This window comes from Piliocolobus tephrosceles, chromosome 6 (assembly GCF_002776525.5).
Source record: "Piliocolobus tephrosceles isolate RC106 chromosome 6, ASM277652v3, whole genome shotgun sequence".
Lineage (NCBI taxonomy): Eukaryota > Metazoa > Chordata > Mammalia > Primates > Cercopithecidae > Piliocolobus > Piliocolobus tephrosceles.
The window spans coordinates 140,223,250-140,247,994 of NC_045439.1; the positions used below are offsets into that span (position 1 = coordinate 140,223,250).

A 24,745-nucleotide genomic window follows, 5' to 3' on the forward strand; every position below is an offset into this window, starting at 1 on the left:
TTTTAGGTCGACATTGCAAACAGAACCATAGACCATGGGCCTGAGCCAAAACTGATTTGTGACTTTATTATCTTGGAAAATAGGAAAGGGAAAACACAGCGACCTCTGTAAACATATATACGTACACACAAGATGTATGCAAGGACAGAAACATATGAATTCAGAGAGGAAACTCACACAACATGTACTTAAACAACTAGTGCTGGACTTTGAAAGAATGAGATATGAACAAGACCTCAGAGGCACAGGCAGAGACATCTCACATGCACACACATGTGAATCTCAACAATACCCCTGTATGCCTAGAGAGTGCAACACACCACGACACACATAAATGATAAAAAATAAACTCATACACATACAACCTCACACCTACCAGGATCTTCTCCTGGCCCCCAAACTCCTGGACTGGCAATTTCTGAAGGCTGGGAAGGAGATCCTGCAAGAGAACTCAAAACAGCTCTGTGAACCCTGCCCTGGGCTCCAAGTGCCCGCCCACAGGCCTGTCCCATGCTCCCAGCTCAGCCTTGGCCCCATGCCTGGGTCTGTGCACAGCCTCAAGTCCAATCCACTGCCCCAAATCTTTCCGAGTCAGACCTGCTCCCTCTCAATACTTTCCTTGGACAGTACCTGTATCCAGCTCCTTCTGTCATAGTCATTCTCCCAGGGACGCTGTGTAATCCACACCAGAAATTCTGCTGTGGGCTTTGGGGGCGTAGGGACCCACACTGGGCTGGCAGTAAGGGCCCAGCAGTCCATGGCCAGTCAGGCTTGGGCCAACAACAGCTGAACTGCCTGCCTCTCTGGTCCCTCCTCCATAAAGCAGCAATGCAACAAACAACTTGTAGACACTGAGAACTTTAAACATGACCACATCCTTGAAGTCCCGAGCCCAGTCCTGGCATAGAACAGCCCCACAAATGGTGTTAATCTCCTGCCCTCTGTTCCCTAAGCTGTCAGATAGGGCAATGCCTAAGCCTGCATGTTTTAGGGGTTGCTGTGAGACAGGAAATTTTTAATAATTTTGACTAAGTTCTCCACATGTAAGATGTCATGATCACCGAACTGAATAGTACTGGAAGCCAAAGGTTGTATCTTTTGAACACACTAGAGAACAATTGGTCTATTGACTAACGTATGTTGAACACTTTGAAATGCTGTAGCTCTAGAGCAGTAGGGTAAAGTTAGCCACACTCCTCGGTTACACACATCAATCATACACACCTGAATGCATTTATTTATTTTCCCTCTTTAGCCTCATCCCCTATTCTCCCATACATCCAACTTAGACATCTATTCTACTCTGTTCAATATGTACCATTTTATTCCTACTTTATTTATTTATTTAGTGACGGAGTCTCGCTCTGTCACCAGGCTGGAGTGCAGTGGTGCGATCTCAGCTCACTGCACCTCTGTCTCCTCGGTTCAAGTGATTCTCCTGCCTCAGACTCCCGAGTAACTGGTATTACAGGCTCCTGCCACCACGCCTGGCTAATTTTTATATTTTTAGTAGAGATGGGGTTTCACCATGTTGGCCATGATGGTTTCGAACTCCTGACCGCAGGTGATCCACCTGCCTTGGCCTTCCAAAGTGCTGGGATTACAGGCGTGAGCCACTGTACCCGGCCTATTCCTACTTTTTTATTATTGTAAAATATACATAACAAAATTGACCATTTTAACCATTTGAAGTGTACAGTTCCATGGCGCTGACTGCATTTACATTGTTGTGCAACCAACTCCACCATCCATCTCCACCATCCATCTCCAGAGATTTTTCATCTTTTTCCCCTGAAACTCTATACCCAGTAAACAACAATTCTCCATTCCCTCTTCCCCTTGCCCCTGGCAACCACTATCTCCTTTCTGTCTCTAAGAATTTAACTATGCTAGGTACCTCTGTAAGTGGAATCACACAATTTTTGTTCCTTTGTGGTTGGTTTATTTCACTTAGCATAATATTCTCAAGGTTCATGCACAATGTATCATGTGTCAGCATTTCCTTCCTTTTAAAGCTGAATAATATTCCATCGTATGAGCTGGGTGCAGTGGCTCATGCCTGTAATCCCAGCACTTTGGGAGGCCAAGGTGGGTGCATCACGAGGTCAGGAGTTCAAGACCAGCCTGGGCAACATGGTGAAATCCATCTCTACTAAAAATACAAAATTAGCTGGGTGTGGTGGCACATGCCTGTAATTCCAGCTACTCAGGAGGATGAGGCAGGAGAATCACTTGAATCTGGGAGGTGAAGGTTGCAGTGAGCCAAGATTGCCCCACTGCACTCCAGCCTGGGCAATAAGAGCGAAACTCCATCTCAAAATAAATAAATACATAAATAAAATGTAAAAATTCCATTGTATGGCTACAATATATCTTGTTTTTCCACCCATCCATTGATGGACACTTGAGTTACTTCCACCTTTTGACTGTTGTGAACAATGCTGCTATGGACATGGGTGTGGAAATACTCTGAGTCCCTGCTTTTGGTTCTTTTGGGTATATCCCCAGAAATAGAATTGCTGGATCATATGGTAATTCTGCTCAGTTTTTTGAGGAACTGCCATACATACACCATACCATTTTCCTCAGAGGCAGCACTATTTCACATCTTTACCAGCAATGTGCAAGGATTCTAATTTCTTCACATCCTTTCCAACATGTTATTTTCTGTTTTTCAAAAGCTAATAGCTGGCCAGGCATGGTGGCTCACACCTGTAATCCCAGTACTTTGGGAGGCAGAGGTGGGAGGAATCACCTGACATCAGGTGTTTGAGACCAGCCTGACCAACATGGAGAAACCCTGTCTCTATTAAAAATACAAAATTAGCCGGGTGTGGGTGGCACATGCCTGTAATCCCAGCTACTCAGGAGGCTGAGGCAGGAGAATTGCTTGAACCTGGGAGGCAGAGGTTGCAGTGAGCCAATATCGCACCATTGCACTCCAGCCTGGGCAACAAAAGTGAAACTCTGTCTCAAAAAAAAAAAAAAGAAAGAAAAAAAGATAATAGCCATCCTAATGGATGTGAAGTGGGTCAATGTGTATCTTTTTATTTGTATAACTTCTTTCAAAATATATGTAATTATTTTGTGTATGTGTAATTTGTTTTACATAGTAGCATTATGCTATTCATTTCCCTCTGTGTCTTACTATTTTCTCTTGGAACTATGTTTAAGTTCTATACATTTGTTTTGTGTACATGGAATTCATTGCTTCTCACTTTTGCATAGCACTTTATGGTATGCATGAATCACATCCATGTATATTGAGAACCTACTATGTGCTTGTGCCAAGCTTCCTATATGAGTGATTGAATCTGATTCCATACAGCAATCCTAGGAAGGTGTTGTAATTATCACATTTTATGGATGAGAAAACTGACACACACAGAGTTACGGAACATGCCCAGAGTCACACAGCCGGAAGTGGAAGAGGTAGAAGTTTAACCCAGGTCATTCTGGTGCCACAGAAGAGCTCACACGTGTAAGGTATTACAAAGAGCTATAGATAGAGATCTGACTGTAGACAGAGGCTCTCTCTTAGGCGAGGGCACTCTGATGAAAGTTCTAGTCCTGATTTGGCTACTAATCTTCACAGTGCAAATCACCTTCCTTTACAGACATCACTTTCTGTCTGTGTAAGATGAAGATGATTTTATATGCTTTTTCTAGATTCATTACTTGTTGATTAAATACCCTTTAGCTAATGGGAAAATAATCAGAATTGAGGTCAGGTATTTGTTTCTTTCGTGTATTTGAAGTGGCCCACCTGGGAGTCACTCCAAATACGTGAAAACCACTCTAAATACAAGAAAACCCACCTCATGAGGTGAACTGTTTGTAGGATGGACTATTCCCAGGGAAACAGAGTCGCTGTTTCCGTTTCCATCCCACCTCTCCTGAACTTTGCACTTACCATGATGAAAAACTAACTGGGCTAATGTTTCCCTCCCAAGAACAACTTCTGCAAAAGCAGGCCTGGCTGGGCCCCAAGAGACCAGGTGCCAGAACAGAGTTTTATCCATCAAGAGTGGCCCACCCATTCACTGCCCAAAGTCAAGATCAAGAGAACATGCAGGGTCTTCTCATCACTGAGAAGAATCAGTTCCTCAGCCCTCCTCAGAGCTTTCTGAAACTGGACTTAGTGCCCCAGTGGAGGGACTTCTCTCAGAGAAACAGGCCTGAGGAGAAATAACTAGCCCAGAAATGACACTTCTTAGACTTGCAGGTGGGTCTAGCACTATTTTTCTGCATGCACAGATGTTCCTGTCACACAGATGCCAGCAGGGGAAGCGCAGGGAAGCATGGTTCTGCCACACTAACTAGCTGGCTGCCTGGTTATTTCCTCCCCTCAGGAAAATGAGAGGGCTTGAATGAGGGCCCCTTTCAATGCCATGATTTTAGAGGGTGAAGTACCTATCAGGTCCTTCCACTACATGTAATCCTCAAATCTCTCTGAGGCTCTTCCTCCACAGTGCAAATCGCCTTCCTTTATCAGACATTGCTCTCTGTGTAACATAAAGGACTTGAACTAGAGGAGGACAGGTACAGTGCTCTTTCTGGATCCACCACTCTGCACAGTGAGAACCGTTTACTCCATTCTTACAGCAGAGAGAACACACGCTGCGCGAGGGGAAGAAGAGAAAGCCAGGATTGGAAGCCAGGCCAGTCATTGATGGATACTGAGCCCCCTTTACTTTCTCTGGCTACCTCTCAATGGTTGGACTTGTTCAGGTTAAGATGAACATTTTACTGGACGATGATGACTGCAAGGCCCCTGTCCATCTTTGCCCACTCAGTCACATCATCCCCATCCCCACCCTTTGATGCTTCTCTAGGCTGTGAATCCCTTGAAGACCTTCGTCTTTTATTTTGGAAGTTCAGGAACTGAGGGCTGCAACATAGAGCTGCTCCGTCAATGTGTGTTAAACTTATCTGACCTCAATCCACCACTTTTCATGGCATTAACAATGCAAACCTTTTCACATGAGCTTCTCACAGCCACCCTAGGAGATTGCGAGGGAAGCTACCTCTAGCCCCATTTTACACGTGAGCAAATAGTCGTTGCAGTGTTACAATAGTGTGCTTGTGTAGAGAACTGTTTTGCAAAGAGCTGGATCAATGATGTCTTCTTTGCCTTCCGTGACCCAGGCAGCTGGGTGCAGTGTCAAGATCGAAGACTGAGGCGTCAACAAAGTATTGGGTTCAAATTCCAGCTCTGCCACTTGGAACCCTGAGTAAGTAATATAATCTCTCTGTGCCTCCGTAAACGTGAGGCATAGGAACATCTACCTCATCAACCACTGTTAAGATTGAATCGGAGGCAGGCTACGTGGAAGAAAGCAATTAATAAATGAGGATTGTGTCATCCTTGTCTCTCTTGAGGGACGGGAAGAAGAGAGTGACACCTAAGACCACAGCGGCAGCGCGTTAACAGGAGGACCAGCAAGGAACGAAGTCAGGTTGACAAGCCTCAGTTGGGTTTCAGGGATTCTCCTTTTCAGGCGGGTATTTAGGAAGAGAGGAGGGTGAGGAGCATAACGCCCTTCTGCAGTAGCAGCTGCGGACTGGCTTGTGGGCGGCGGTTCTCTGGGGCAAGGCAAGGGCCCCTGCCGCTTCTGGGCTGACTTTGTGGATTCCGCCACACCTCACAGGGCTTTGTAACTCCCCACCCACTTGAGGGTTTGCAGATAACTTTTTTTTTTAAACAAAGCGGGGGTGGGGGGTGGGGGAGTCCTGCTGTTAAAAACAAACAAAGGGCTTAGACACCGGCTAGTCAACTGCGGGAGGCAGCAGCAAGAGAAAGGCCAAGGGGCCTGGAGTAGCTCCTTAAAGCCGCCGAGGGCCCTGCGGCCAGACGCCCCTGAATTCTTTTGGTGGGGAGAAAAGCCCCGGAGCTCCCCAATGTGCCAATTGGTTTGTTGTTGTTTTGCTTTTTTTGAATACACAAACTCTCCGAATACTCTTGTCTTGCCCCACTTTTTTGTGAGTTCATTGCTCTGGAAACAAAACTCTTCCATTTACTGGGAATTATCAAATTTCCGATCTTTCTCTATCAGGAGATCCAGCAACACCGTGTTATGTAAATTTCTTCCAAAGATAAATTCGAAAGCACCTCCATTCATTCCTTCAAGAACTCAACAGATGCCCTTGAGGCTCATTTTCTGCCGGGCACTCAGTTCACAAGGCTCAAGGGATCCCTGGCTCCAGCCATTGTCCAGGTTGTCACTGGTGTCCCCAGCTCTCCATTTCTGAGGACCCACTTCTCCCCCCCCCCACACCCTCCTCCGCACACTTTCCCCAGGCTCTCGGACGGTGTGATCTCACCGACCAGAGAATAAAAACAGCCCGGGGCGCGGGCGCCGGCGCCGGCCAAGAGCCTTGACGGGGATCAGCCAGCGCGAGGCCAAGTGCGGGCCCCAACTTCCTGGGCCCGGGCCTTCCGCGCGCCCCCTCTCGGGCTCGGGTCCTCTCTAGGGTGCACTCCCGTCCGGACGGCGCTTACTTGCTGCGAGTCCGACCCTCTACGGCCCGCAACTCCAACCGAGCCGCCCGAGTGTGGACTCCGAGAGCGGACGCCACGGGCCGCGCTCAGCCCTCTCGCCCGAGGCCCCTCTCGCCGCGCGTTTCCCAGGACTTCCTCCCCGCGCCCGCCCGACTTCAGGTCGGGGCCGCGCAGGGTCCCGCGCGCTCCAGCCAGGACTGCCGCCTCCCGCGTTGCCCACGTGGGCGTGCTGGGCGCGGGGTGGTGGCCGGCCGGCCGGCCGGGCGCCCTCCCCGGAGCAGGGGGCGGGCAGGGCGCCCGCGGGAGGAGGTGGCGGGGCGCAGGGGAGGAGGCGGAGAGCCCCGGCGGCGAGGGGGCGGTGACAGCGCTTGGAAAGGAGGCTGCACGCGGATTTGCATGAAACACAGACTGGGAGCGGGCGGGAGCGGGAGCGCGGCGCACGCCCCGGGCCGGCCCAGCCAGCGAGCGAGCGAGCGGCGAGCCGGGAGGAGGAGGGTGGCGGGGCGGCGAGGCAGCAGAGGCGGAGGGATCTGCGCATCAAAGGTAGCGAGGCGAGCGAAGTTTGGCCGGGGGTTGGACTTTCCTTCCCGGAGGCGGCACCCAAACAGCTACCCCGTGCGGAAACCCAAACTTCTGCTGCCACTTGGAGTCTCACGGCCGCCGCCTCCGCCCCGCGTTCGGGGCCTTCCCGACCCGGCACCGCTGCCGTCCACCCGCCCCGCCGCCCTTCTCTTCGCCGTGGGAGCCGCTCCGGGCGCAGGGCCGCGCGCCGAGCCCCGCAGGCTGCAGCGCCGCGGCCCGGCCCGGCGCCCCAGCAACTTCGCCGAGAGTTGAGGCGAAGTTTGGGCGACCGCGGCAGGCCCCGGCTGAGCTCCCCTCTGCGCCCCCGGCGTTCCGTCGAGCCTAGCCCCGCCGGGGGCGCTCCTCGCCGCCCGCGCGCCCTCCCCAGCCATGTCGTCCATCCTGCCTTTCACTCCCCCGATCGTGAAGCGCCTGCTGGGCTGGAAGAAGGGTGAGCAGAACGGGCAGGAGGAGAAATGGTGCGAGAAGGCGGTCAAGAGCCTGGTCAAGAAACTCAAGAAGACGGGGCAACTGGACGAGCTGGAGAAGGCCATCACCACGCAGAACGCCAACACCAAGTGCATCACCATCCCCAGGTGGGGGCCCGCCCGGGGGACCCGGGGACACGCCGGCCCGGCCCCCTGGCACTGCGGGGCCGACCCATTGGGGTTGGAGATGGGAAGAGGAAGAGAGAGGGAGACTGTGTGGGTGCGTGTGTGTGAGAGTGGGAGCTAGAGCGCGGGCAGGAAGGGGGTGGGGGGACCCCAAACAAAACCATCTCTGCATTTGCAAAGATCAGAGCCCGAGGCTTCCACACGGCACTTTGGCTTCCAGACCTCACATTCCCTTTCCATCTCCGGGAGGGGAGAGCGGGTTGTTGCGGGACTCGGCCGCCCCCACCCTGGGGAGCTGGGGCTGGAAGTTGAGGCCCGCTTTGTTCGGCTCCGCGGGCCGGAGCCCCTCCTCCGCCGCCGCCTCCCGCCCCCGCGGCCCGCGCTCGTGGAGGTGGTGGTGTCTTTGCGTTTCTTTTCTTCAGTCCGGTCTCCCCACTTTCCTCTACAGGAATGCGGTCCGTACAGCTGGGGCTGTGGGTGAGGAGCGGGAGCCTCGTGATTGACAGATTCCTTCTTCGTTCTTTCTTTGCCTTCGGGATTAGCATTTTTATCGAGTATTTTTAGACTCGGTTGTGCCAGTCTCCCGCCCCCTGAGCACGCACGCACTTTGGTTGCAGTGCAATGCTCTGACTTCCAAATGGGAGAGGCAAGTGGCAGAAAATAGGGTCTTCTCCCCCACCTCCCACTCCCCATCCCGACTCTTTTGCCCTCCTTTTGGTCCAAGAGATTTTGAGTCCGTGCAGAATGAGGGAGAGGGGCGGGCTGGAACCGGGCAGATAACAAAACACACCCCAAAGTGGGCCTCGCATCGGCCCTCGCATTCCTGTAGAGCCCTCCTTCCCAAAGCGCGCTGCCATCTGTCTGCATCTCCTTTATCCTTCCCGTTGCGCGCTAGCTAGGTCGGGCGGGAGCCCACAGATGGCCGATAGAAAGGGTCAGTGACTTCTCTCCACTCCCCCAGGGCCTGCCTTAGCTTAGCTGTGCCTGGCTGGGAATTGGGGGTGGGGATACCTTGACTTCCTGTCTCTACCTCTCAGCCTCCTTTGATTCTGAACCAAGGGAGAGAGTGTGTGTATTGGGGGCTGGCTGTTTTGGGGGTCCCAGGCTGCAGAGGAATGAGTAGAAAGCACCAGGGACTGTAAGCCAAAAAAGGGATTGTCATCCCTGCCCCTGGGCCAGGGTGGACTCCATCCTTGGCCACCTGCTTGGAGCAGTTGTACAAGGGCTGCCAGGCGAGTCAGGCAGGCACAAAGCAACATCTGTCCACGGGAACCCAGGGCAGGCCTCCCCTGGAAATAAATGCCACATATGGTGGGAGTGCAGACTTAAAATTTTTTTTTTTTTTTCTGACTGGGTGGATCCAGTCAATAAAGGGGGAGGGAAGGCGGTGTGCTGTCTGGGGAAGTCTCTGGCTGTGTGATCGGGAGCCAGAATTGACTTCAGAGGAGGTGGTGTGATGTGATGGTCAGAGAGACCTCGGATTTGGTTCCAGCTCTGGTTCTTAATTCTTCTGTATTCCTTCGGTGGGGGTGGAGAGGGTAGAGTGGGTGAATATGCTACTTCTCTGTCTGGGGAGGGGTCTGCCACACCTACCTTCTTCTTATCTGCCTGGGTGCACTGAAGACAAGTGCTTTATGCATTGAAACAGAAAAAAAAAAGTGGTATCAATTATAAAACAGGCAGCTGTGAAAAGTGTTTCACAGTTTACAAAGCACTTTCACATCGTTTTCTGAGGTCCTCAAAACAAGACAGAAAGCAAGCAAGCAAGCAACCAGCCCTGGAAAGTGGATAAGGTTGTTAGGCTTAAGATTATCACATTTTTAAAGCAGAGAAAACTTTAAAAGAGAGAGGTGAAAAGGCTTGAGTTGTAGGCGTGGGGTTCTGACAGAATGTGCTCTTTCTGCTGACCCATGCTGCTTTATACTTTGAAGATCCTGAATACATTCTTTGCTGAATGCTAAAGCTGTGTTAGCTTGGGGAGGGCCCTGTGGATCTTTGTGCGGTTGCTTCTTTTATCTTTGGGCTGGTGATAGCTTGGCAGAGCGGCCTTGCTTTCCCTTGCCTTGGTAGGAGTTTGTCCTCTGTGGGGCCATACCTTTGGCCTGCCTTTTCTCTTCCAAAGTCCTGCCGAGACTTTGGAAGCCTAAGACATGTGAACGCTTTGGATGATTCTGAGGGTTCAAGCCTACCTGCCCTGTGGCCTTCTCGTGACTTTGTTAGGACTGAGGCATCTTCTGCCTGCCTGGATAGGACTGAATGCAAAAGCAGATTTTTTTTTTTAATCTTTTTTTTCAGTTAGGGAACCCCAGTCGCTTGGGTGGATCCAGACAAAATGGATTTTCATCCTTGGATTTTGTGCCCACGCCTCTGGGTCACCTTGTGTCCCTTGGCAACAGCTGCTGCTGTTTTGGTCGTAGGCAGCAAACTAAAGGCCACGTCTTGGGGAGGTGGCTGGTTTGGCCCTATGCTGGTGATATCGATGTGTCTGCTAAGCCCCATAGATTGCAGTGTTGCTTGTCAAATTGTCTGCTTTCGCCACAACTGCCTTTTAGTTTGGAAAGTAGAGAAAGGAAAACGTTTAACTTAGTCATTCCCCCTGTGTGTGGGGGGTTGGTCACTGGATGCTTAAAAACACTCTGCAAGATCTGGACTCTGGGGTTTAAGGAGCCCTCAGTCTAAGGAGATTAAGCCAAGTGTGTTTTGGCTAATATATAATCACGAGCTGCAACAGCAACATTTGGCAATTAGAGCTGTATACTGGGGACTTCCAGACCACAGGCTTGCTTCTCTGTGACACCAGCTCTAATTTGTTTCAATTATCGGGGGAGCTGGAGTGATACACACTTACCGACATCAAGAAGGTAAAAGAGATTAGTGCTGAGGAAGTGGTAAGAGCTTCATTTAGATACACCAACAAAGGGGCTGTCAGGATACTCTGAGGTCTGGCAGGATTGGCAGAATTTACACAAGTTTTATAACAGCCTCTCATGCGTCACCTGCTTGAGTACCTGAGTAAAGCTGCAGGTATTGTCCTTGCCAGTGTATAAGAATGGAATCAAAGCATTTGCCACTGAATGAGAGTTGGTGTGTGTGTGTCATATGAGGAATAAGGAGCTCGGCACACTTAAAACTTAGTTTTCTGGTAGACACTGGTAGCTTGTGCTTCCACCAGGGAATCCATGCCTTGGCCTCGTTGTTGGGAGCTAGACCAAGCTTAAAGCATTGCTTGTTTGGAAGGGAATTTGGGCTTTCTTGTGTCAGAGCACCCAGTCCAGTGGAAAATTGGAGAATTGAAGCAAACGCTAGATCTGACACACAGCATCTACTCCCTCCCTGTGAATCTGGTCTTTTGTTTTGGAAGCAGATTCTTGCCCTGTTGCCCAGGCTGGAGCACAGTGGCCTGATCTTAGCTCACTGCAACCTCTGCCTCCCGGTTCAAGCGATTCTCGTGCTTCAGCCTCCTGAGTAGCTGGGATTACAGGCACCCGCCACCACGTCCAGCTGATTTTTGTATTTTTAGTAGAGATGGGTTTTCACCATGTTGGTCAGGCTGGTCTTGAACTCCTGACCTTGTGATCCGCCCACCTTGGCCTCCCAAAGTGCTGGGATTACAGGCGTGAGCCACCACGCCCCACCGAATCTGATCTTTTACTGTTGCCTCCTCTTATTATCTCCTTGCATTTTGCCAGGGTACTCTCACTTTGAGAAAGGAAAAAGATCCTCATCTTTAACATTCCTTTCCCAGATTTCTGGGGATAGACCTATTACCAAGGCTGTAATAGGTCTCTTGGCTGCAGCTCAGAGCACCGTGTGGCCCATTGGAAGCAAGCCCCCTTCCAGCTGCTAGGGAGGTAGTCCCTTGTCTCTTTGCTCTTGTTAACTTTGATTAGGGGAGCTCCACATAGGGCCTGAGAAGAGGAGGTGCCTGTAGGACAATAGGTAGCTGATGAGGGAACTGACTCAGCTGCAGCTGAACCTAGGCGCCACTTGACATTCCCTGGAAAACATTTAGAACCTTGGAACATGCTGCTTGCACCTGGGAGTGGAATGTTTGCAGACAGCCCCTCTGTTGAGAATTGCCAGTCAAATGTTACAGGGCTGGATTGTGTTGATGTATTGATATTTATTGGACCCCTCCCATGTCTCAGTCAGTTTTTTAGGTACCAGAGGAGGATGTAGAGACACATTTGAAAAGTTCCCTGCCTGTGAGGAGCTTACACATCAGTAAGGGAAGCATTAATAGGGCATTATTTGAGTATCTAACTGCTATCTCTTTCTCATTCCCAGTTACCAGTAGAAATATGAGATCTAGTATGGATGATGTCTGATGGGGCCGGGCGTTGATGTGCCTTTTAAATATTGTAGAAGTCACTATGTTAGAAAATAAAATAATGACAGGCATCTGTTTTCTCTGGAAAAAAAAAACAAGATTCGGGTCCTGTACCTACCATTTTACTACCTGCAAGGATTTGGGAATCCACTTAAGTTTTACAGCTTTTATGTCTGCACCTGTAAAGTCAGGATGAGACAAGTCCTGTGGAAGTGTTTTGTGAACCAGAGAACTTGACAGGTATGTTACGTTTAGCCTTTGTTCTGCATCATTCATTCATTATTGAATTATTCAGTCCTGATTGAGCATGTACTACAATGATCCCAGGAGGGACCCTGTACTCCAAGAGCTCCCTGTCTAGAGCGGGAGGCAGACTTGCTCAAAGGTGTAGCATGAGCTTCGGCTGAGGAATGTACTAAGTACCAGCAATGTGGAAACACAGTTAATTCTGTGGGAGGAGGTGTAGACAGGAGGAGAACCCATGAGAGGTAGAAAACCAAGAAGGGGACAAGAGTTATCCAAGTGAAGGTTTTTGGACTGCAGTATGATGTTGGGAACTTTTTGGTACATGGGGATGGTTCCCTACAAGAATGAGGACATCTTTATCCTCTGTCTTTTACTAAACTGTGTGCTGCTATAAATATGTTACCTTGTAACTGGCACTGAATGGCTAGTGACTTGAGTGCTATATTTTACTCCACTGTAAACCATTTTCTCTTTGAAGTAAAAAGTAATTTAGTAATGCAAACCTGAAATTCAGGTTTCCTTGGTGGGAACAGGGGCTTCAGATATATCAGCTCAGAATATGACAGGGAGTGTTAATAAAAAGTGGACAACTTGGCCGGGCACGGTGGCTCACGCCTGTAATCCTAGCACTTTGGGAGGCTCAGGCAGGCGGATCACAGGGTCAGGAGATCGCGACCATTCTGGCTAACATGGTGAAACCCCATCTCTACTAAAAATACAAAAAAATTAGCCGGGCATGGTGGCAGGCGCCTGTAAGTCCCAGCTACTCAGGAGGCTGAGGCAGGAGAATCACCTGAATCTGGGAGGTGGAGGTTGTGCCATTGCACTCCAGCCTGGGCGACAGAGTGAGACTCCGTCTCAAAATAAATAAACAAACAAACAAATAAATAAGTAAAAAGTGGACAACTTGCAGATGGTTGCTTTGAAATTCAGAGCTTCAGTGTGACCTAGCTTCTTGTTTCTCTGGTTAACAGTTGCTGAGAATAAATCCTAGATACCCGAGTTTCTGAATGAACATAGGCGCTCTTAGTGGTATGTTTTTAAAAAAGTCTTTGCAAGGGCCAAGTTTTAAATTACAATTTTAATAACAGAAAAAAAAAGTCTATGAATACCGTCGCATTTAATTCTGATGAGAAATGCAAGAAGTTGATTAAATTGATAGAATTTGTTTCAGGCTTATCACATCAGGAATCCAGTTAAATGAGTTAAAAAATAAATATTGGTTTAATAATGTAGACATGTGATTGCTGTATTATTATAATGGAAATAAAATTAACACAATTTAATGAACTGAGCGACCATCAATTTTTACTTGTTAATTTATTAGGAGATTTTAATGCCATTTGATGCACAGTTCAGCCATTATTCTGCGTGAGCTCCTTAATGAAATAAAGAGGACCAAGCAGGGCTTGCTTTAAATTGAAATCAGCTTTCATTCCCGTTAACCTTATTCTCCCACCTTCGTCTACCTCTTCTTCAGCTTCCTGTAATTGCAATTAAGTTCTCTAAGGTTGGAATGCAGCTTTCTTAATCAGCAAGTCTCATCAATAGTCCTAATTGACTTTTGCCCTTTTCTCCTTTGCCATATTGACTGATTAAAACAAAAGCAAAACTAAAGGAAGACTCCATTCCCTCCGCCAAATCCACATCTCGTAGAGTTGGTTGGCTGGCAAGAGGACTGCCCAAGAAGGCTGCTCGTGATGGCAGCCTGCTGAATATGCAGGGGATGGGAGATTCACCAGCCATGTGCACACGTGAATGGCTGGTGCTGTGTTAGATGGAACTAGTTCCTCCCTAAGGAGGGGTATGACCTTCTGTTGGCCTCTGACAAGTCCCTGAGCTATGGAACCTTCAGTCTTCCCATCTTCAAGCACAATGGTTCCTGGAAACAGTGGGAAGTTGCCATCCTAAGTCTATGCTACAGAAGTTTGGTTTCTAATTTTACTCTATTCTAAGTTTTAGAACCGAGGCCATTCCAAGAGAACGTGTCCAGTTCATGTTTATGCTTTCCTTTAATGCTCCTACCAGGTGCTAATTTCTGTGCCAGGTAATGGGGACAAAATAGTGAATAAGGCAGATACTGTCCCTGGCGCCTTCTGTAGCTTCTAGTCCACTGGCTGTGAAACACAGGCTCTTTGGAGTTGTAAGAATGCTGTATGTGTTCACTCTTTAGCTAATTTGTAAATACTGTTTTTTGGTGCCAAACAAACCAAGTCCCCCAAGCTCTGCAGTTTATTGACTTGACAAGGATCTCTCTCTGTCTCTCTCTCTCTCTCTGTATAACATTATCCTTTGTTTCGACTTAATTAACAGTTGGAGAAATAAACAAATCTATAGCACGAGTCATACTATCCACTGTTGGTTATCTAAGGCCCTTCCTATAAACAGCCTGCCACAGTGGCAACTGCTGTAGAATGTTTTGACAGAGACTCAGTTTAAAATGAAAACACAGTAGAAGCCTATTAATTAAGAAGTTTGGCTAATTCTGGACTAGGCGAAAGTTTGTTTAGCAGGCCTTTTTGCCCTGTAAATGCTGTCAAAGAAAAATTACTAATAAACAAGGGTTTGGGGATTATTTTGGAGGTAGGAGTCAGCAGACCTGGGTAGGTTCTAGACGTGGCTCTGTTTCTGATTAGCTGTGTGACCTGGGACAAGTTACCTTACTTCTTTCGGCCTCAAATGTTCTCAACTGGAAAATAGGCTAGATAAACTCTATTGGAGGGCCTTTCTAACTTGGAATTGGTATTCCTACAAGCATTTTATTTTATTTTATTTTATTTTTTGAGATGGAGTTTTGTTCTTGTTGCCCAGGCTGAAGTGCAATGGCGCGATCTTGCCTCACTGCAACCTCCGTCTCCCAGGTTTAAGTGATTCTCCTGCCTCAGCCTTCAGAGTAGCTGGGATTACAGGCATGTGCCACCATACCCGGCTAATTTTCTATTTTCATTAGAGACCAGTTTCGCCATGTTGGCCAGGCTGGTCTCCAACTCCTGGCCTCAAGTGATCTGCCCGCTTCGGCCTCCAAAAGTGCTGGGATTCCAGGCGTGAGCCACTGCACCTGGCCACATACAAACATTTTAGAAGCTCCCAGTTGCACGCATCTAGTTCATCAGTGAATGACAGATCTTTAATTATCAGTGTTCCAAGACTCTGTCAGCCTGGTGTCAACTAATTTACATAAGTGGAATAACAAAATTGTAATTCAGCCTTTAATTTTGGTGATTTCCCTCCCTCTTCCTTTCCTCTTCCTTACTCTGTGCGTCTGAATCAGTGAAATTTAACTACAAAGGAATGTAAAAATAATGCTAGGATGAAGACGTGGAGGCTGTGCCTCTTGAAATGCAGTGAACAGTTTTTCTTCTTTTGTTGCTATTTTTGACTATTGTAAGAACAGGAAGTTTACTTAAACTAATGACCACAGATGCCTAAAAATGGTTAAATGTAAGAGGTAGGCATTATAGAGGATACCTGTGGAAAATGTTTGCTCATATGTCAAAGTTTACCCAGGAAGCTTCCTTTATTTATTTGCAAGCATCTATATAAAGGAAGGCTGCACTCGATTGCGTAAGCATGAGCCTTTTGTTAGGCAGCGTGGATGTTGCAAGTTTAAACCCCAACTAGGAAATGAAAAGTGAGTTTCCACCTAAATAGTTCTTTTTCAGTATCACATGGCTCTCCCAGCTTACATCTGGCAAGTTTTTCTCTTGAGTGCTTTGCGGGTATTTAGGACTCCAGTATTGTATTGTTTGTTTGTTTGTTTCTTGTTTGCTTTTTTTTTTTTTTTTTTTGACAGTCTCGCTCTGTCGCCCAGGCTTGAGTTCAGTGGCACGATCTCAGCTCACTGCAGTTCCAGGTTCAAGCATTCCTCCTGCCTCAGCCTCCTGAGTAGCTGGGACTACAGGTGCCCGCCACCACGCTCGGCTAATTTTTGTATTTTTAGTAGAGCTGGGTTAAGACTCCAGTATTGTTTAAGAAACACTGTGTATGGCTTTGCCTTTGAAACCTACAGATTATAAATCTGGTCCCTTTTGTGGCTAAGTGTTGCAGCACAAACTGCCAAGCCAAGTTGTAGCTCTGAGATGTCACCAATTTTTTTTTTTTCTTTTCAACTGGACTTTTGAAAATAGTAATGCTTTTTGGGTGTGTGTTTTTTAAAGGTCTGTTTTTACGCTGTCACAGCTCAAAAATGCCAAAAGGCATTTTTTCCTTAAAAAATCACCTCTGGGCTAAGCCCAAATGTGGAGTAATGAATCCAGAAAGGACTTTTTGAGTAGTTACAAGTGGCTGAAAGCAGGCACTGGTGATAGAAATTGGATTTTTCCTTTTGCTTCAAATCTTCCTGGTTGTAAACTTTTTCTTACTCTTACTGAAGTCAGACTCAAGGTGGGTCTAATTTCTCCTAGCCCATGGGAGGGCAGAGTGAATTACTGTTTGTTGTGCCACCCCTTTACATTTTGTGTGTGGCTATTTGTCTTTACCCACACAGGTTCTTCACATATTACCTGGGGAGCAGGAGACGGGGAGGACAGGAAGAGCACAGTTGGGCAGAAAGAGCAAAGCCTCTCAAGTCTGATGGATCTGGGTTTGAGTCTGACAATTATCAGCTATGTGGTGACCTTGGGTAGTTTGCATCAACTTATTGAGCCCCAGTTTCTGCATCTGTAAAATGAGGATGAAACTACCTACTTCATAGAAATCAACCCAAGTGGCCGGGCACGGTGGCTCATGCCTATAATCCCAGCACTTTGGAAGGCCAGGGTGGCTGGATCACCTGAGGTCAAGAGTTCGAGACCAGCCTGACCAATATGGTGAAACCTCGTCTCTACTAAAACTGCAAAAATCAGTCGGGCGTGGTAGCGGGCGCCTGTAATTTCACTACTCAGGAGGCTAAGACAAGAGAATTGTTTGAACCTGGGAGTGGGAAGTTGCAGTGAGCCAAGATTGTACCACTGTACTCCAGCCAGGGCAATAGTGTGAGACTCTGTCTCAAAAAAAAAAAACAAAAATCAACCCAAATGAGATAAGATGTATCAAGTACTTTGCCAGTATCGATCATAGTACACGGTAGGTGCTCAGTAAACACTCATTTTCCCTTTCAGAGGGGAAATTTGGCAGATGGTGTCCATCGACTCCAGTAGGTGATCCCCTTCCCACCCCGACACCCTTGCTCGCAGGGCATTCTCCTTTGGAGAGTCTCAGTTGATACAGTAAAAGGATCTACTTCAGTATACACAGAGAACATACAGACATGCTACTTGTTGATGTAAGGCTTGGCAGGCTATTGAAAGAGAAACAATTCATATTCTTAGGTGGTTCTGCCCTCCCCCCTCACCTTCTCTATCATTATTTTTAAAAATTCGTTTGGTGGACCAAAAATAATAGTACTAAAAACAAACTGATGAATCAGGTCTCCTGGGGTGGGGGATGGGTAAGATCCTGAAGCAGAAACGCAGTGACTCACACGCCTGTCACTGATAGTTGCCCGTAAGTGCATGAAAGTGCATGATGTTTATTGTTGCTGGTGTTTTTTTGAGGCCCAAGTTGGAAGGCACTTCCGGCTCTCCCTCAAGTACTAGCTTACTGGTTAGCTTGGCTGTTGAGTGAGAATGGTCAGTCAGGTCCAGAAACTCATGGCTCTGAAATGACCCAGACGTGGTGGCTGTACCCTTGACTCCCCTCAGATACGTGCAAGAGGGAGCTCAGGCTTAAAGAGTCATGCTTTGGCATTCCACCTGGCTGTGCTCCTCTTCTTGGGGCAAGGAGACTGTAGGGCCAAGGGACCGGCCCATCTAGAGCCAGCACTTCCTTTTTCCAGATCCTGCTCAGAGGCCTGGCCCTTCAGTTCCCTGCCCCAGTGTCTTGAGCCTGTTTCCAAGTCCTGGGTGGGCCTCTTCTGCAGGTCTGTTACTTGAGGGCAGACTGTGTTGGCCATGGACAGCACATGTACCCGTGGGCCCAGTGGCTGGGCAGGGGGTGCAGGGGTATGAAGGAATTGGCTAGAGCTTGGACTTGTGACCTGGGGACTCTATGTGGGTGTGCACCAGGCCTCTCAAAGTTATGGGTGGTGCTAGGGGTGGGCTGAGTTCTGGGGCTGGGTCTCTCTGAGCTTCCACATTCCATTGTGAAACCAAGGGGTCAGGGAATCCTAAACTCAAACCTGGACTTACTAAAGTATTGGTCAAGGTAGGATGATAGAAAGCGTGCTGTGTAACCGTTTATTATCTTGATTTCTGTCTTTAAATACTACATATGGGCCGGGCGCGGTGGCTCAAGCCTGTAATCCCAGCACTTTGGGAGGCCGAGACGCGCGGATCACGAGGTCAGGAGATCAAGACCATCCTGGCTAACACGGTAAAACCCAGCCTCTACTAAAAAATACAAAAAAACTAGCCAGGCGAGGTAGCGGGCGCCTGTAGTCCCAGCTACTTGGGAGGCTGAGGCAGGAGAATGGCGTAAACCTGGGAGGCAGAGCTTGCAGTGAGCTGAGATCCGGCCACTGCACTCCAGCCTGGGCGACAGAGCGAGACTCCGTCTCAAAAATAAATAAATAAATAAATAAATAAATAAATAAATAAATAAATAAATAAATACTGCATATGGTGTGTAGGCCATCCTGTGTATTCGTGCTCTGTAGGGACAGGCCTGCCTTTCTTTCCTTCTTTTCTTTCCTTTCTTTTCCTTTTCTTTTCTTTCTTTTATTTTTGCACCATCTGCTCAGTTGCGTGGCCACAACTGAATCCCAGCCCAGGTGGCACCATTATATTGGTAGGATTTTGGAGGTGTTCACAGGAATTGATTTCCCTCACCCTGAACCCAGGCCAGAATGAATTTAATGCAGATGAGGGAGAAGGTGCTACATATTGTAGCTGCTCATTCAAAAAGTGGAGCAGAGAACTGGACCACTGAATGTGCATTTGTTTGCTGGAAATCTTTATTAAGCACCAGAGGTACAGAGATGAAATCGTGTCTCTGAACTGCTCAGAGGCAAAAAGGGACACCAGTAACCACAGTTATGGTGGGCTCATGGAAGAGACACTATAGTGAAGGTCAAACAAAATTTGGGAGCCTAGAGGAAGAGCAGATCTGTTTCTGCAGGCTTCACAGAGGAGGCGTGCTCAAATGGCGCCTTGAAGGATGGATAGGAGTGTAGGAGTGGGGTGGGAGGCAGCACAGAGCACAGACCAGACTGTGGAAGGGCCTGATGTCTAGGGAAGGCAAGACAGTTTAGGGTGGCCAGAGTGTGGATGAGGGAGTGGCCAGAGAGGAGCTGGAGAAGGATGTTGTCAAGGGCTTTGGTTTGCCAAACGTGGTACTTTATGTTTGGACCTTGCTCTGTAAGCGTCCAGGAGATTTTAAAGCAGGGGAGTGGCATTGTGAAAGCCACCATTCTATCGTTTCTTATTTCATTTCCTTCTCTTACCCAGTGGCTGTTAACAGCAGGTTTTCTGCCCGAGTTATCCAGGTCAGAGTCATAATCCTTTAGAGTACCATGTGAACAGCTTTAGGCTATGTCTGGACCAGGTTGAAAACAGTGTTTTGTTCCCTGTCAGGAGAGAAGACATGTTGTTCAGCCAGGAGGGCTCAGGGAGCCCAGGCGTTCAGGTAATTAGCCAGTGAGTCATGTCAGCCTTTTGATATGGATTCCTTGGGAAACTAAGTGGGGTGTTAGTGGGCTCCATGCAGATGCCTGGTCCACCCAAGCACAGGCCCCCCAGTGCGTCTGCTGGGTCTTCCCTGTGCCTGACACAGTGCCTTCATATGGACCATCTCTGGTCAGTGTTTTTAATTTGTTGATGATCATCAAGGCTATGCTTTCCAATTCCACACCACACTGCAATCAGTGAAACTACCTAAATTCTGTACTGCAGATCCATAGCATGATGTAAGCTTATTACAAACAGATTATATTCCTTAATAAGAGAGTAAAATATCATGTTTAAATCAGTATTCTTCATTCATTTTATCATTGAGAGATTGGGTATGATTTACCTCTCCTGTATAGGGTCAACTTGGTGGTGGTGGTGGTGGTTTACGTTGCTGAGTTTTTAAAAGGTTGAGTTTCATGTCCAAGGACTGATTCTAGTTCATGGGCTGTTTTTGAAAACATTGCTAGAAACCTGTCACTGAAGTCAAGACCAGGGGCAGCCTGTTGCTGCGGAGTGCCCTGGGTTCAAATCCCTGCTCCCCAACTTACTGCAATGGTGACTGTGGACATGGTGTTTAACTTCTTTGAACCTCCTTTTCCTCATCAGTAAAATGGGAAAAACAATGACCTCCTTCAGGAGGGACATTATTGAAGTTATGTATTTAGCTCGGATTAGATTTATTTTAGATTAAAAGCTTCTTGCAAGCTGTGAATTGTTTTGCAGTGTCACATATTATTTCTTTCTTTCTTTTTTTTTTTTGAGATGGAGTTTTGCTCTTGTTGCCCAGGCTGGAGTGCAAAGGCATGACTGTGGCTCACAGCAACCTCTGCTTCCCGGATTCAGGCGATTCTCCTGCCTCAGCCTCCTGGGTAGCTGGGATTACAGGCATTCACCATCATGCCCGGCTAATTTTGTATTTTTAGTAAAGGTGGGGTTTTTCCATGTTGGTCAGGCTGGTCTCGAACTCCCGACCTCAGGCTGCCCGTGTCAGCCTCCCACAGTGCTGGGATTACAGGCATAAGTCACTGTGCGTGGCCCCCACATATTTCTTTATGGTGTAGAACTCACTAATATTGCTGAAAACCCTTTCTGACAGAGATGGGAGTTAAGGCTTCCAAGTTCACACCCAGATTTCCCACAGAGACTTTAGAGACAATCATAAATATTGCACAAAATTATATTGGAATATGAGCTCGGGGCACACATGCTCTGGTGCCTTGTACTAGAAGCTTAGGTGAGCTGTTACCCTTGGCCTTGTCCAAGCATTTGACTCAGAAGATGGTCGAGTCAGCAGTGTTGACTGTTAGCAAATCACCTAAGCCCACTCACATGGGATGATCCTGGTACGTGCTGCATGGACTGAGTGTCAACTGCATGCTGAGTGTATGCCAGAGTGGGTGATCTCCTTGATCTTATTTACTTACCCACAGTACTCTGGGAAAGATGGATTATTTATGTTTACAGAGGAGGAGCCTGAAGCATTGAGGAGTCAGTGGCAGAACAGGAATCTCAACTCAGGTCTCTGGTTCCTAGTTATCTGCATTCTACCCCATAGCCCCTCAAGAAAGGATGGCCATTCTTGTCCTCATACAAAAAGCCGTGACTTTGCTATCATTATTCCCTTTTGGTAAATGACAGAAACAAGGTTCAGATTACTTAAGTAAGTTGCTTTAGGTCTCAGGCTAAGGGCTGGAGCTGGATTTGCTGCTGAAGCTCTACCCCTTCTAGAATTGAGGATGACTACATAATTTATCAAACCAAGACATTTCCAAAAGTGAAAAGGGGCAGCATTATTAATTATGGCCACTATTAATTACGGTCCTTGGCCACAAACCGGCACTGTCCAGGCAAACCTGGGTAATAGTCACCCTGCCTCTGGTCTTGATACCTGACCAAGGTGATGGAGAATTGGATCCGCCAGCTCCTGTGCTGTTGCTTAAGTGGAAGGGAGTGTGCAAATTATATCCTGCTATTCTAAGTGAAAGGACTTGCCCAAGGTCATGCAACAAGTTGGCAATAAAATATTTTAAAATTGGACAAGACGTTAAAAACATGGTAAAGTGAGCACTAGAGCTTAATTAACTGGAGTAGGAGTTAGGGAACATTTGGCTACGCTGATATCTACTACCAAAGGGAAAGGAGGTGTAGAGGTCAAGGTCAGGTGTGTATGGAGTAGGTGGGGGTGGCAGTGGCAGGGCATTCGCATGGCTCTGCTATGTCGGCACCATCATCAGGCCCTGTCCCTTTGAAGCCCGGGAGATGCCACTAGTCCCAGTGCAACTTGGATGATATTTAATGGCCAAGAGCAGAGACTTCTGGGACTTGACTTTTCCTGCTCTGCGCTTCACTTTAGCTGAGGGCTTCAAAGGGACTATTGGCTGGGAGTGGTGAAAGTTTAGTGGATAATCCTGCTGAAGAATTTTGGAAGGCCTTGAGGAAGGAATTAAAAATAACAGTAAGCATGCCTTTTCTTTCTCTTTGATTGTGGTCAGTGCATGGAATGTGCCAGGGCCGCTGCGGAGCAAGCACGTGGCCCCGAATAACCCCTCCCCGCCAACAGAATTCTGCAGAGAACATGTAAGGGCTGTGCTGTTTCACTCCTGCTTCGGGCTCTCAGGGTTTGTTTCCGCGATCATCCAAAACTCATCCTCCTCCTCTTGCCCCAGATAATTTATTGGAAGTCTGGAGAGGGACTTGAGTTCTCTAAACTCTCCAACCAGACTGTTGATGCGGGCGAGGCCCTGTCGGGTGAGCTCCAAGGAGAGCAGTTGGAGTGACAAAGAGGAACGGTTACAGGCTGAGAAACGCGAAATATAAATTCAAACCAAACTTGGCACCTGTTTGGAGAACTTCAGCTGACACTACAGTGCCCCTGTCGTTAGCCTTTGTGGCTCATCTGGGTCTTATAAATAGAACAAGATGCATTTCCCCTTTTGCTACCCCACAGACACACGGAGGCATGTGTGGGGGTGGCATGGACACAGAGTATTCATTACTTATGCTCCAGTGCATCAGGTAGTCATCGTGGGAACTGAGCCCTGGTGACACGGGGATGACTAGGCCATCTTGTGGGTAAGCCTGGAAGCGGCTTTTGAGTCTCCTGAGTTGCAGCTCTCCTTACCTTTGCCAGCCTCCCTTCCCCAGCTGAGGCCCTCAGTCCTTCATGCCTGCGTGCTGCAGTAAGCCAGTTGGCCCCTTCCGTCTCCAGTCCATCCCACATTCTGTATCAGGGGCCAGCATCGCTGTATCAGGATGCTTTTGGCCAAAAGCGACTTGAAACTCAACAAACAGCTTTAATCATAAGAGGGCTTATTATCTCCCCTAAGAAGGCTGGAGGCAGGAAAGCTTCAGGCATCAGAAGGACTCAGGAGCCTGACATCTTTCTTCCTGGCCATCTTTTCTTCAAGCTTGTCTCCTGTTGGTCCAAAGGTGGTCACAGCTGTTACAGATATTACCGTCTACGAACAGTTGCATCCAGGGTCAGAAAAGGGCTCCTATTCCTTGGGGGTCTCTCTTTAGGAAGAAAACCTTCCCCAGGAGCCTCCTGGTATCTTGTTGGTCATTATTGTATCACATGCAATCGATGACAGAAATAATGGACCCTCAGAAGCCTCTTGAGGTCAAGGGCCCAGGCTCTTCCTTTGACTCATCAGGGTAATTAGTATGGAGGTAGGTGCTTAGTGAATTTTATTTGGGTTGGTGCAAAAGTAATGGCAGTTTTTGCCATCAAAAATAATGGCAAAACTGCCATTGCTTAGGCACCAACTAACTTAACTAATATTTGTTGGTTGCTGGTTTTCTTCACTAAGAGACTCCTGAACACTTACGTCTTGCTGACTTCTGAGGATGTGATGGTAAGTCTGCCCTCATGGAGCTTGTAGTCAAGATGGAGAGATGGTTCTGTAATTGTGTTTGGAGCATCTCCGGAGTAGACTGTGGCAGTCTGGTAGCTTTGGAAGAGGTGTTAAATTGAGGCCCAAGGAGACAAAAGGACCTGAGAAGCACCGAGGGGGGACTGTCTGGGCCTCTGAATGCCATACCCAGGGCCACACATTTTGTGACGCAAGCCACGTTGTTTCAGGTTTCAAGCAGTTGCCATTTCTGTCTCCACCCCTCCACCAGTCTTATTTTCCTGTTGACAAATGATAACAACTTGCCGTAGGGTTTGGAGTGGGGGCAGGGCACAGCGCTGAGAGCCTCTTCCCCCGGGGGAAATTTTCTAAAGGTTCTTGCGGTGTTCTAGCTTCAAAACCAAATGCAGTTTAATTGCATGTTTAGATCTTTGTGCATCTCTCTTGCTTTGAATCTGCTGGAAACTTTCTCTGAAAGCATGTATATGTGAAGACATAAAATTTCTATAAATGTTTAGTGGTTAAAAACAAAGTCCTGACCAAATTATATAAAGTTTTGCCGTCTTCGGATGGAACGTTCTGCAGATAGGGAATACCCTTGAGTCTTCCTGTCGCAAAGAGCTAGTAACTAACTTCAAGTGCGTAAGTGCCCTTTCATTCCAATTCAGAGAAAACAGAGCCTGTCCCAAGGCCTCATGTTTTGTTTTCCTATTGATCTAGGAGCTGGGATAACTTGGAACCCCAGGGAACATCTCAGAGTTAATTAGTTTTTTGAGGTCTTCCTGTTTTTCTTGCTTGATTAAAAGAGTTGCAGTTTTTGCTTTGATTGTTTAAAAAAAGAATCTATCGCTACTGAACCAAGAGGTGAGGGTTGGCATGGGATGGGCACTCCAGTAAATATGTAAGTTGTCTTCCTGCCCTCTTGTCCTGATGGAGCACAGAGAGGCGCCTTTGAGCATGGGCCTGGAACCAACAGCTACTTTCCTGGAAAATTC

The 24,745-nt window shown here is 47.8% G+C and overlaps 1 protein-coding gene across 3 annotated transcripts in view; it reads left to right on the forward strand.

The window, feature by feature from the left end:
• The first annotated feature begins 7,237 nt into the window (after window positions 1–7,237).
• Window positions 7,238–24,745, forward strand: part of SMAD3 (SMAD family member 3) — a 130,287-nt gene continuing 112,779 nt past the window's right edge. The window contains exon 1 of one of the 3 annotated variants that reach the window (XM_023220779.2): window positions 7,238–7,659. In XM_023220779.2, coding sequence (XP_023076547.1) covers window positions 7,454–7,659 — 206 coding nt within the window. In that variant the 5' untranslated portion in view covers window positions 7,238–7,453. The remainder of the gene's footprint in view (window positions 7,660–24,745) is intronic. The other 2 variants (XR_002733380.2, XM_023220780.2) reach the window with 2 other exon arrangements.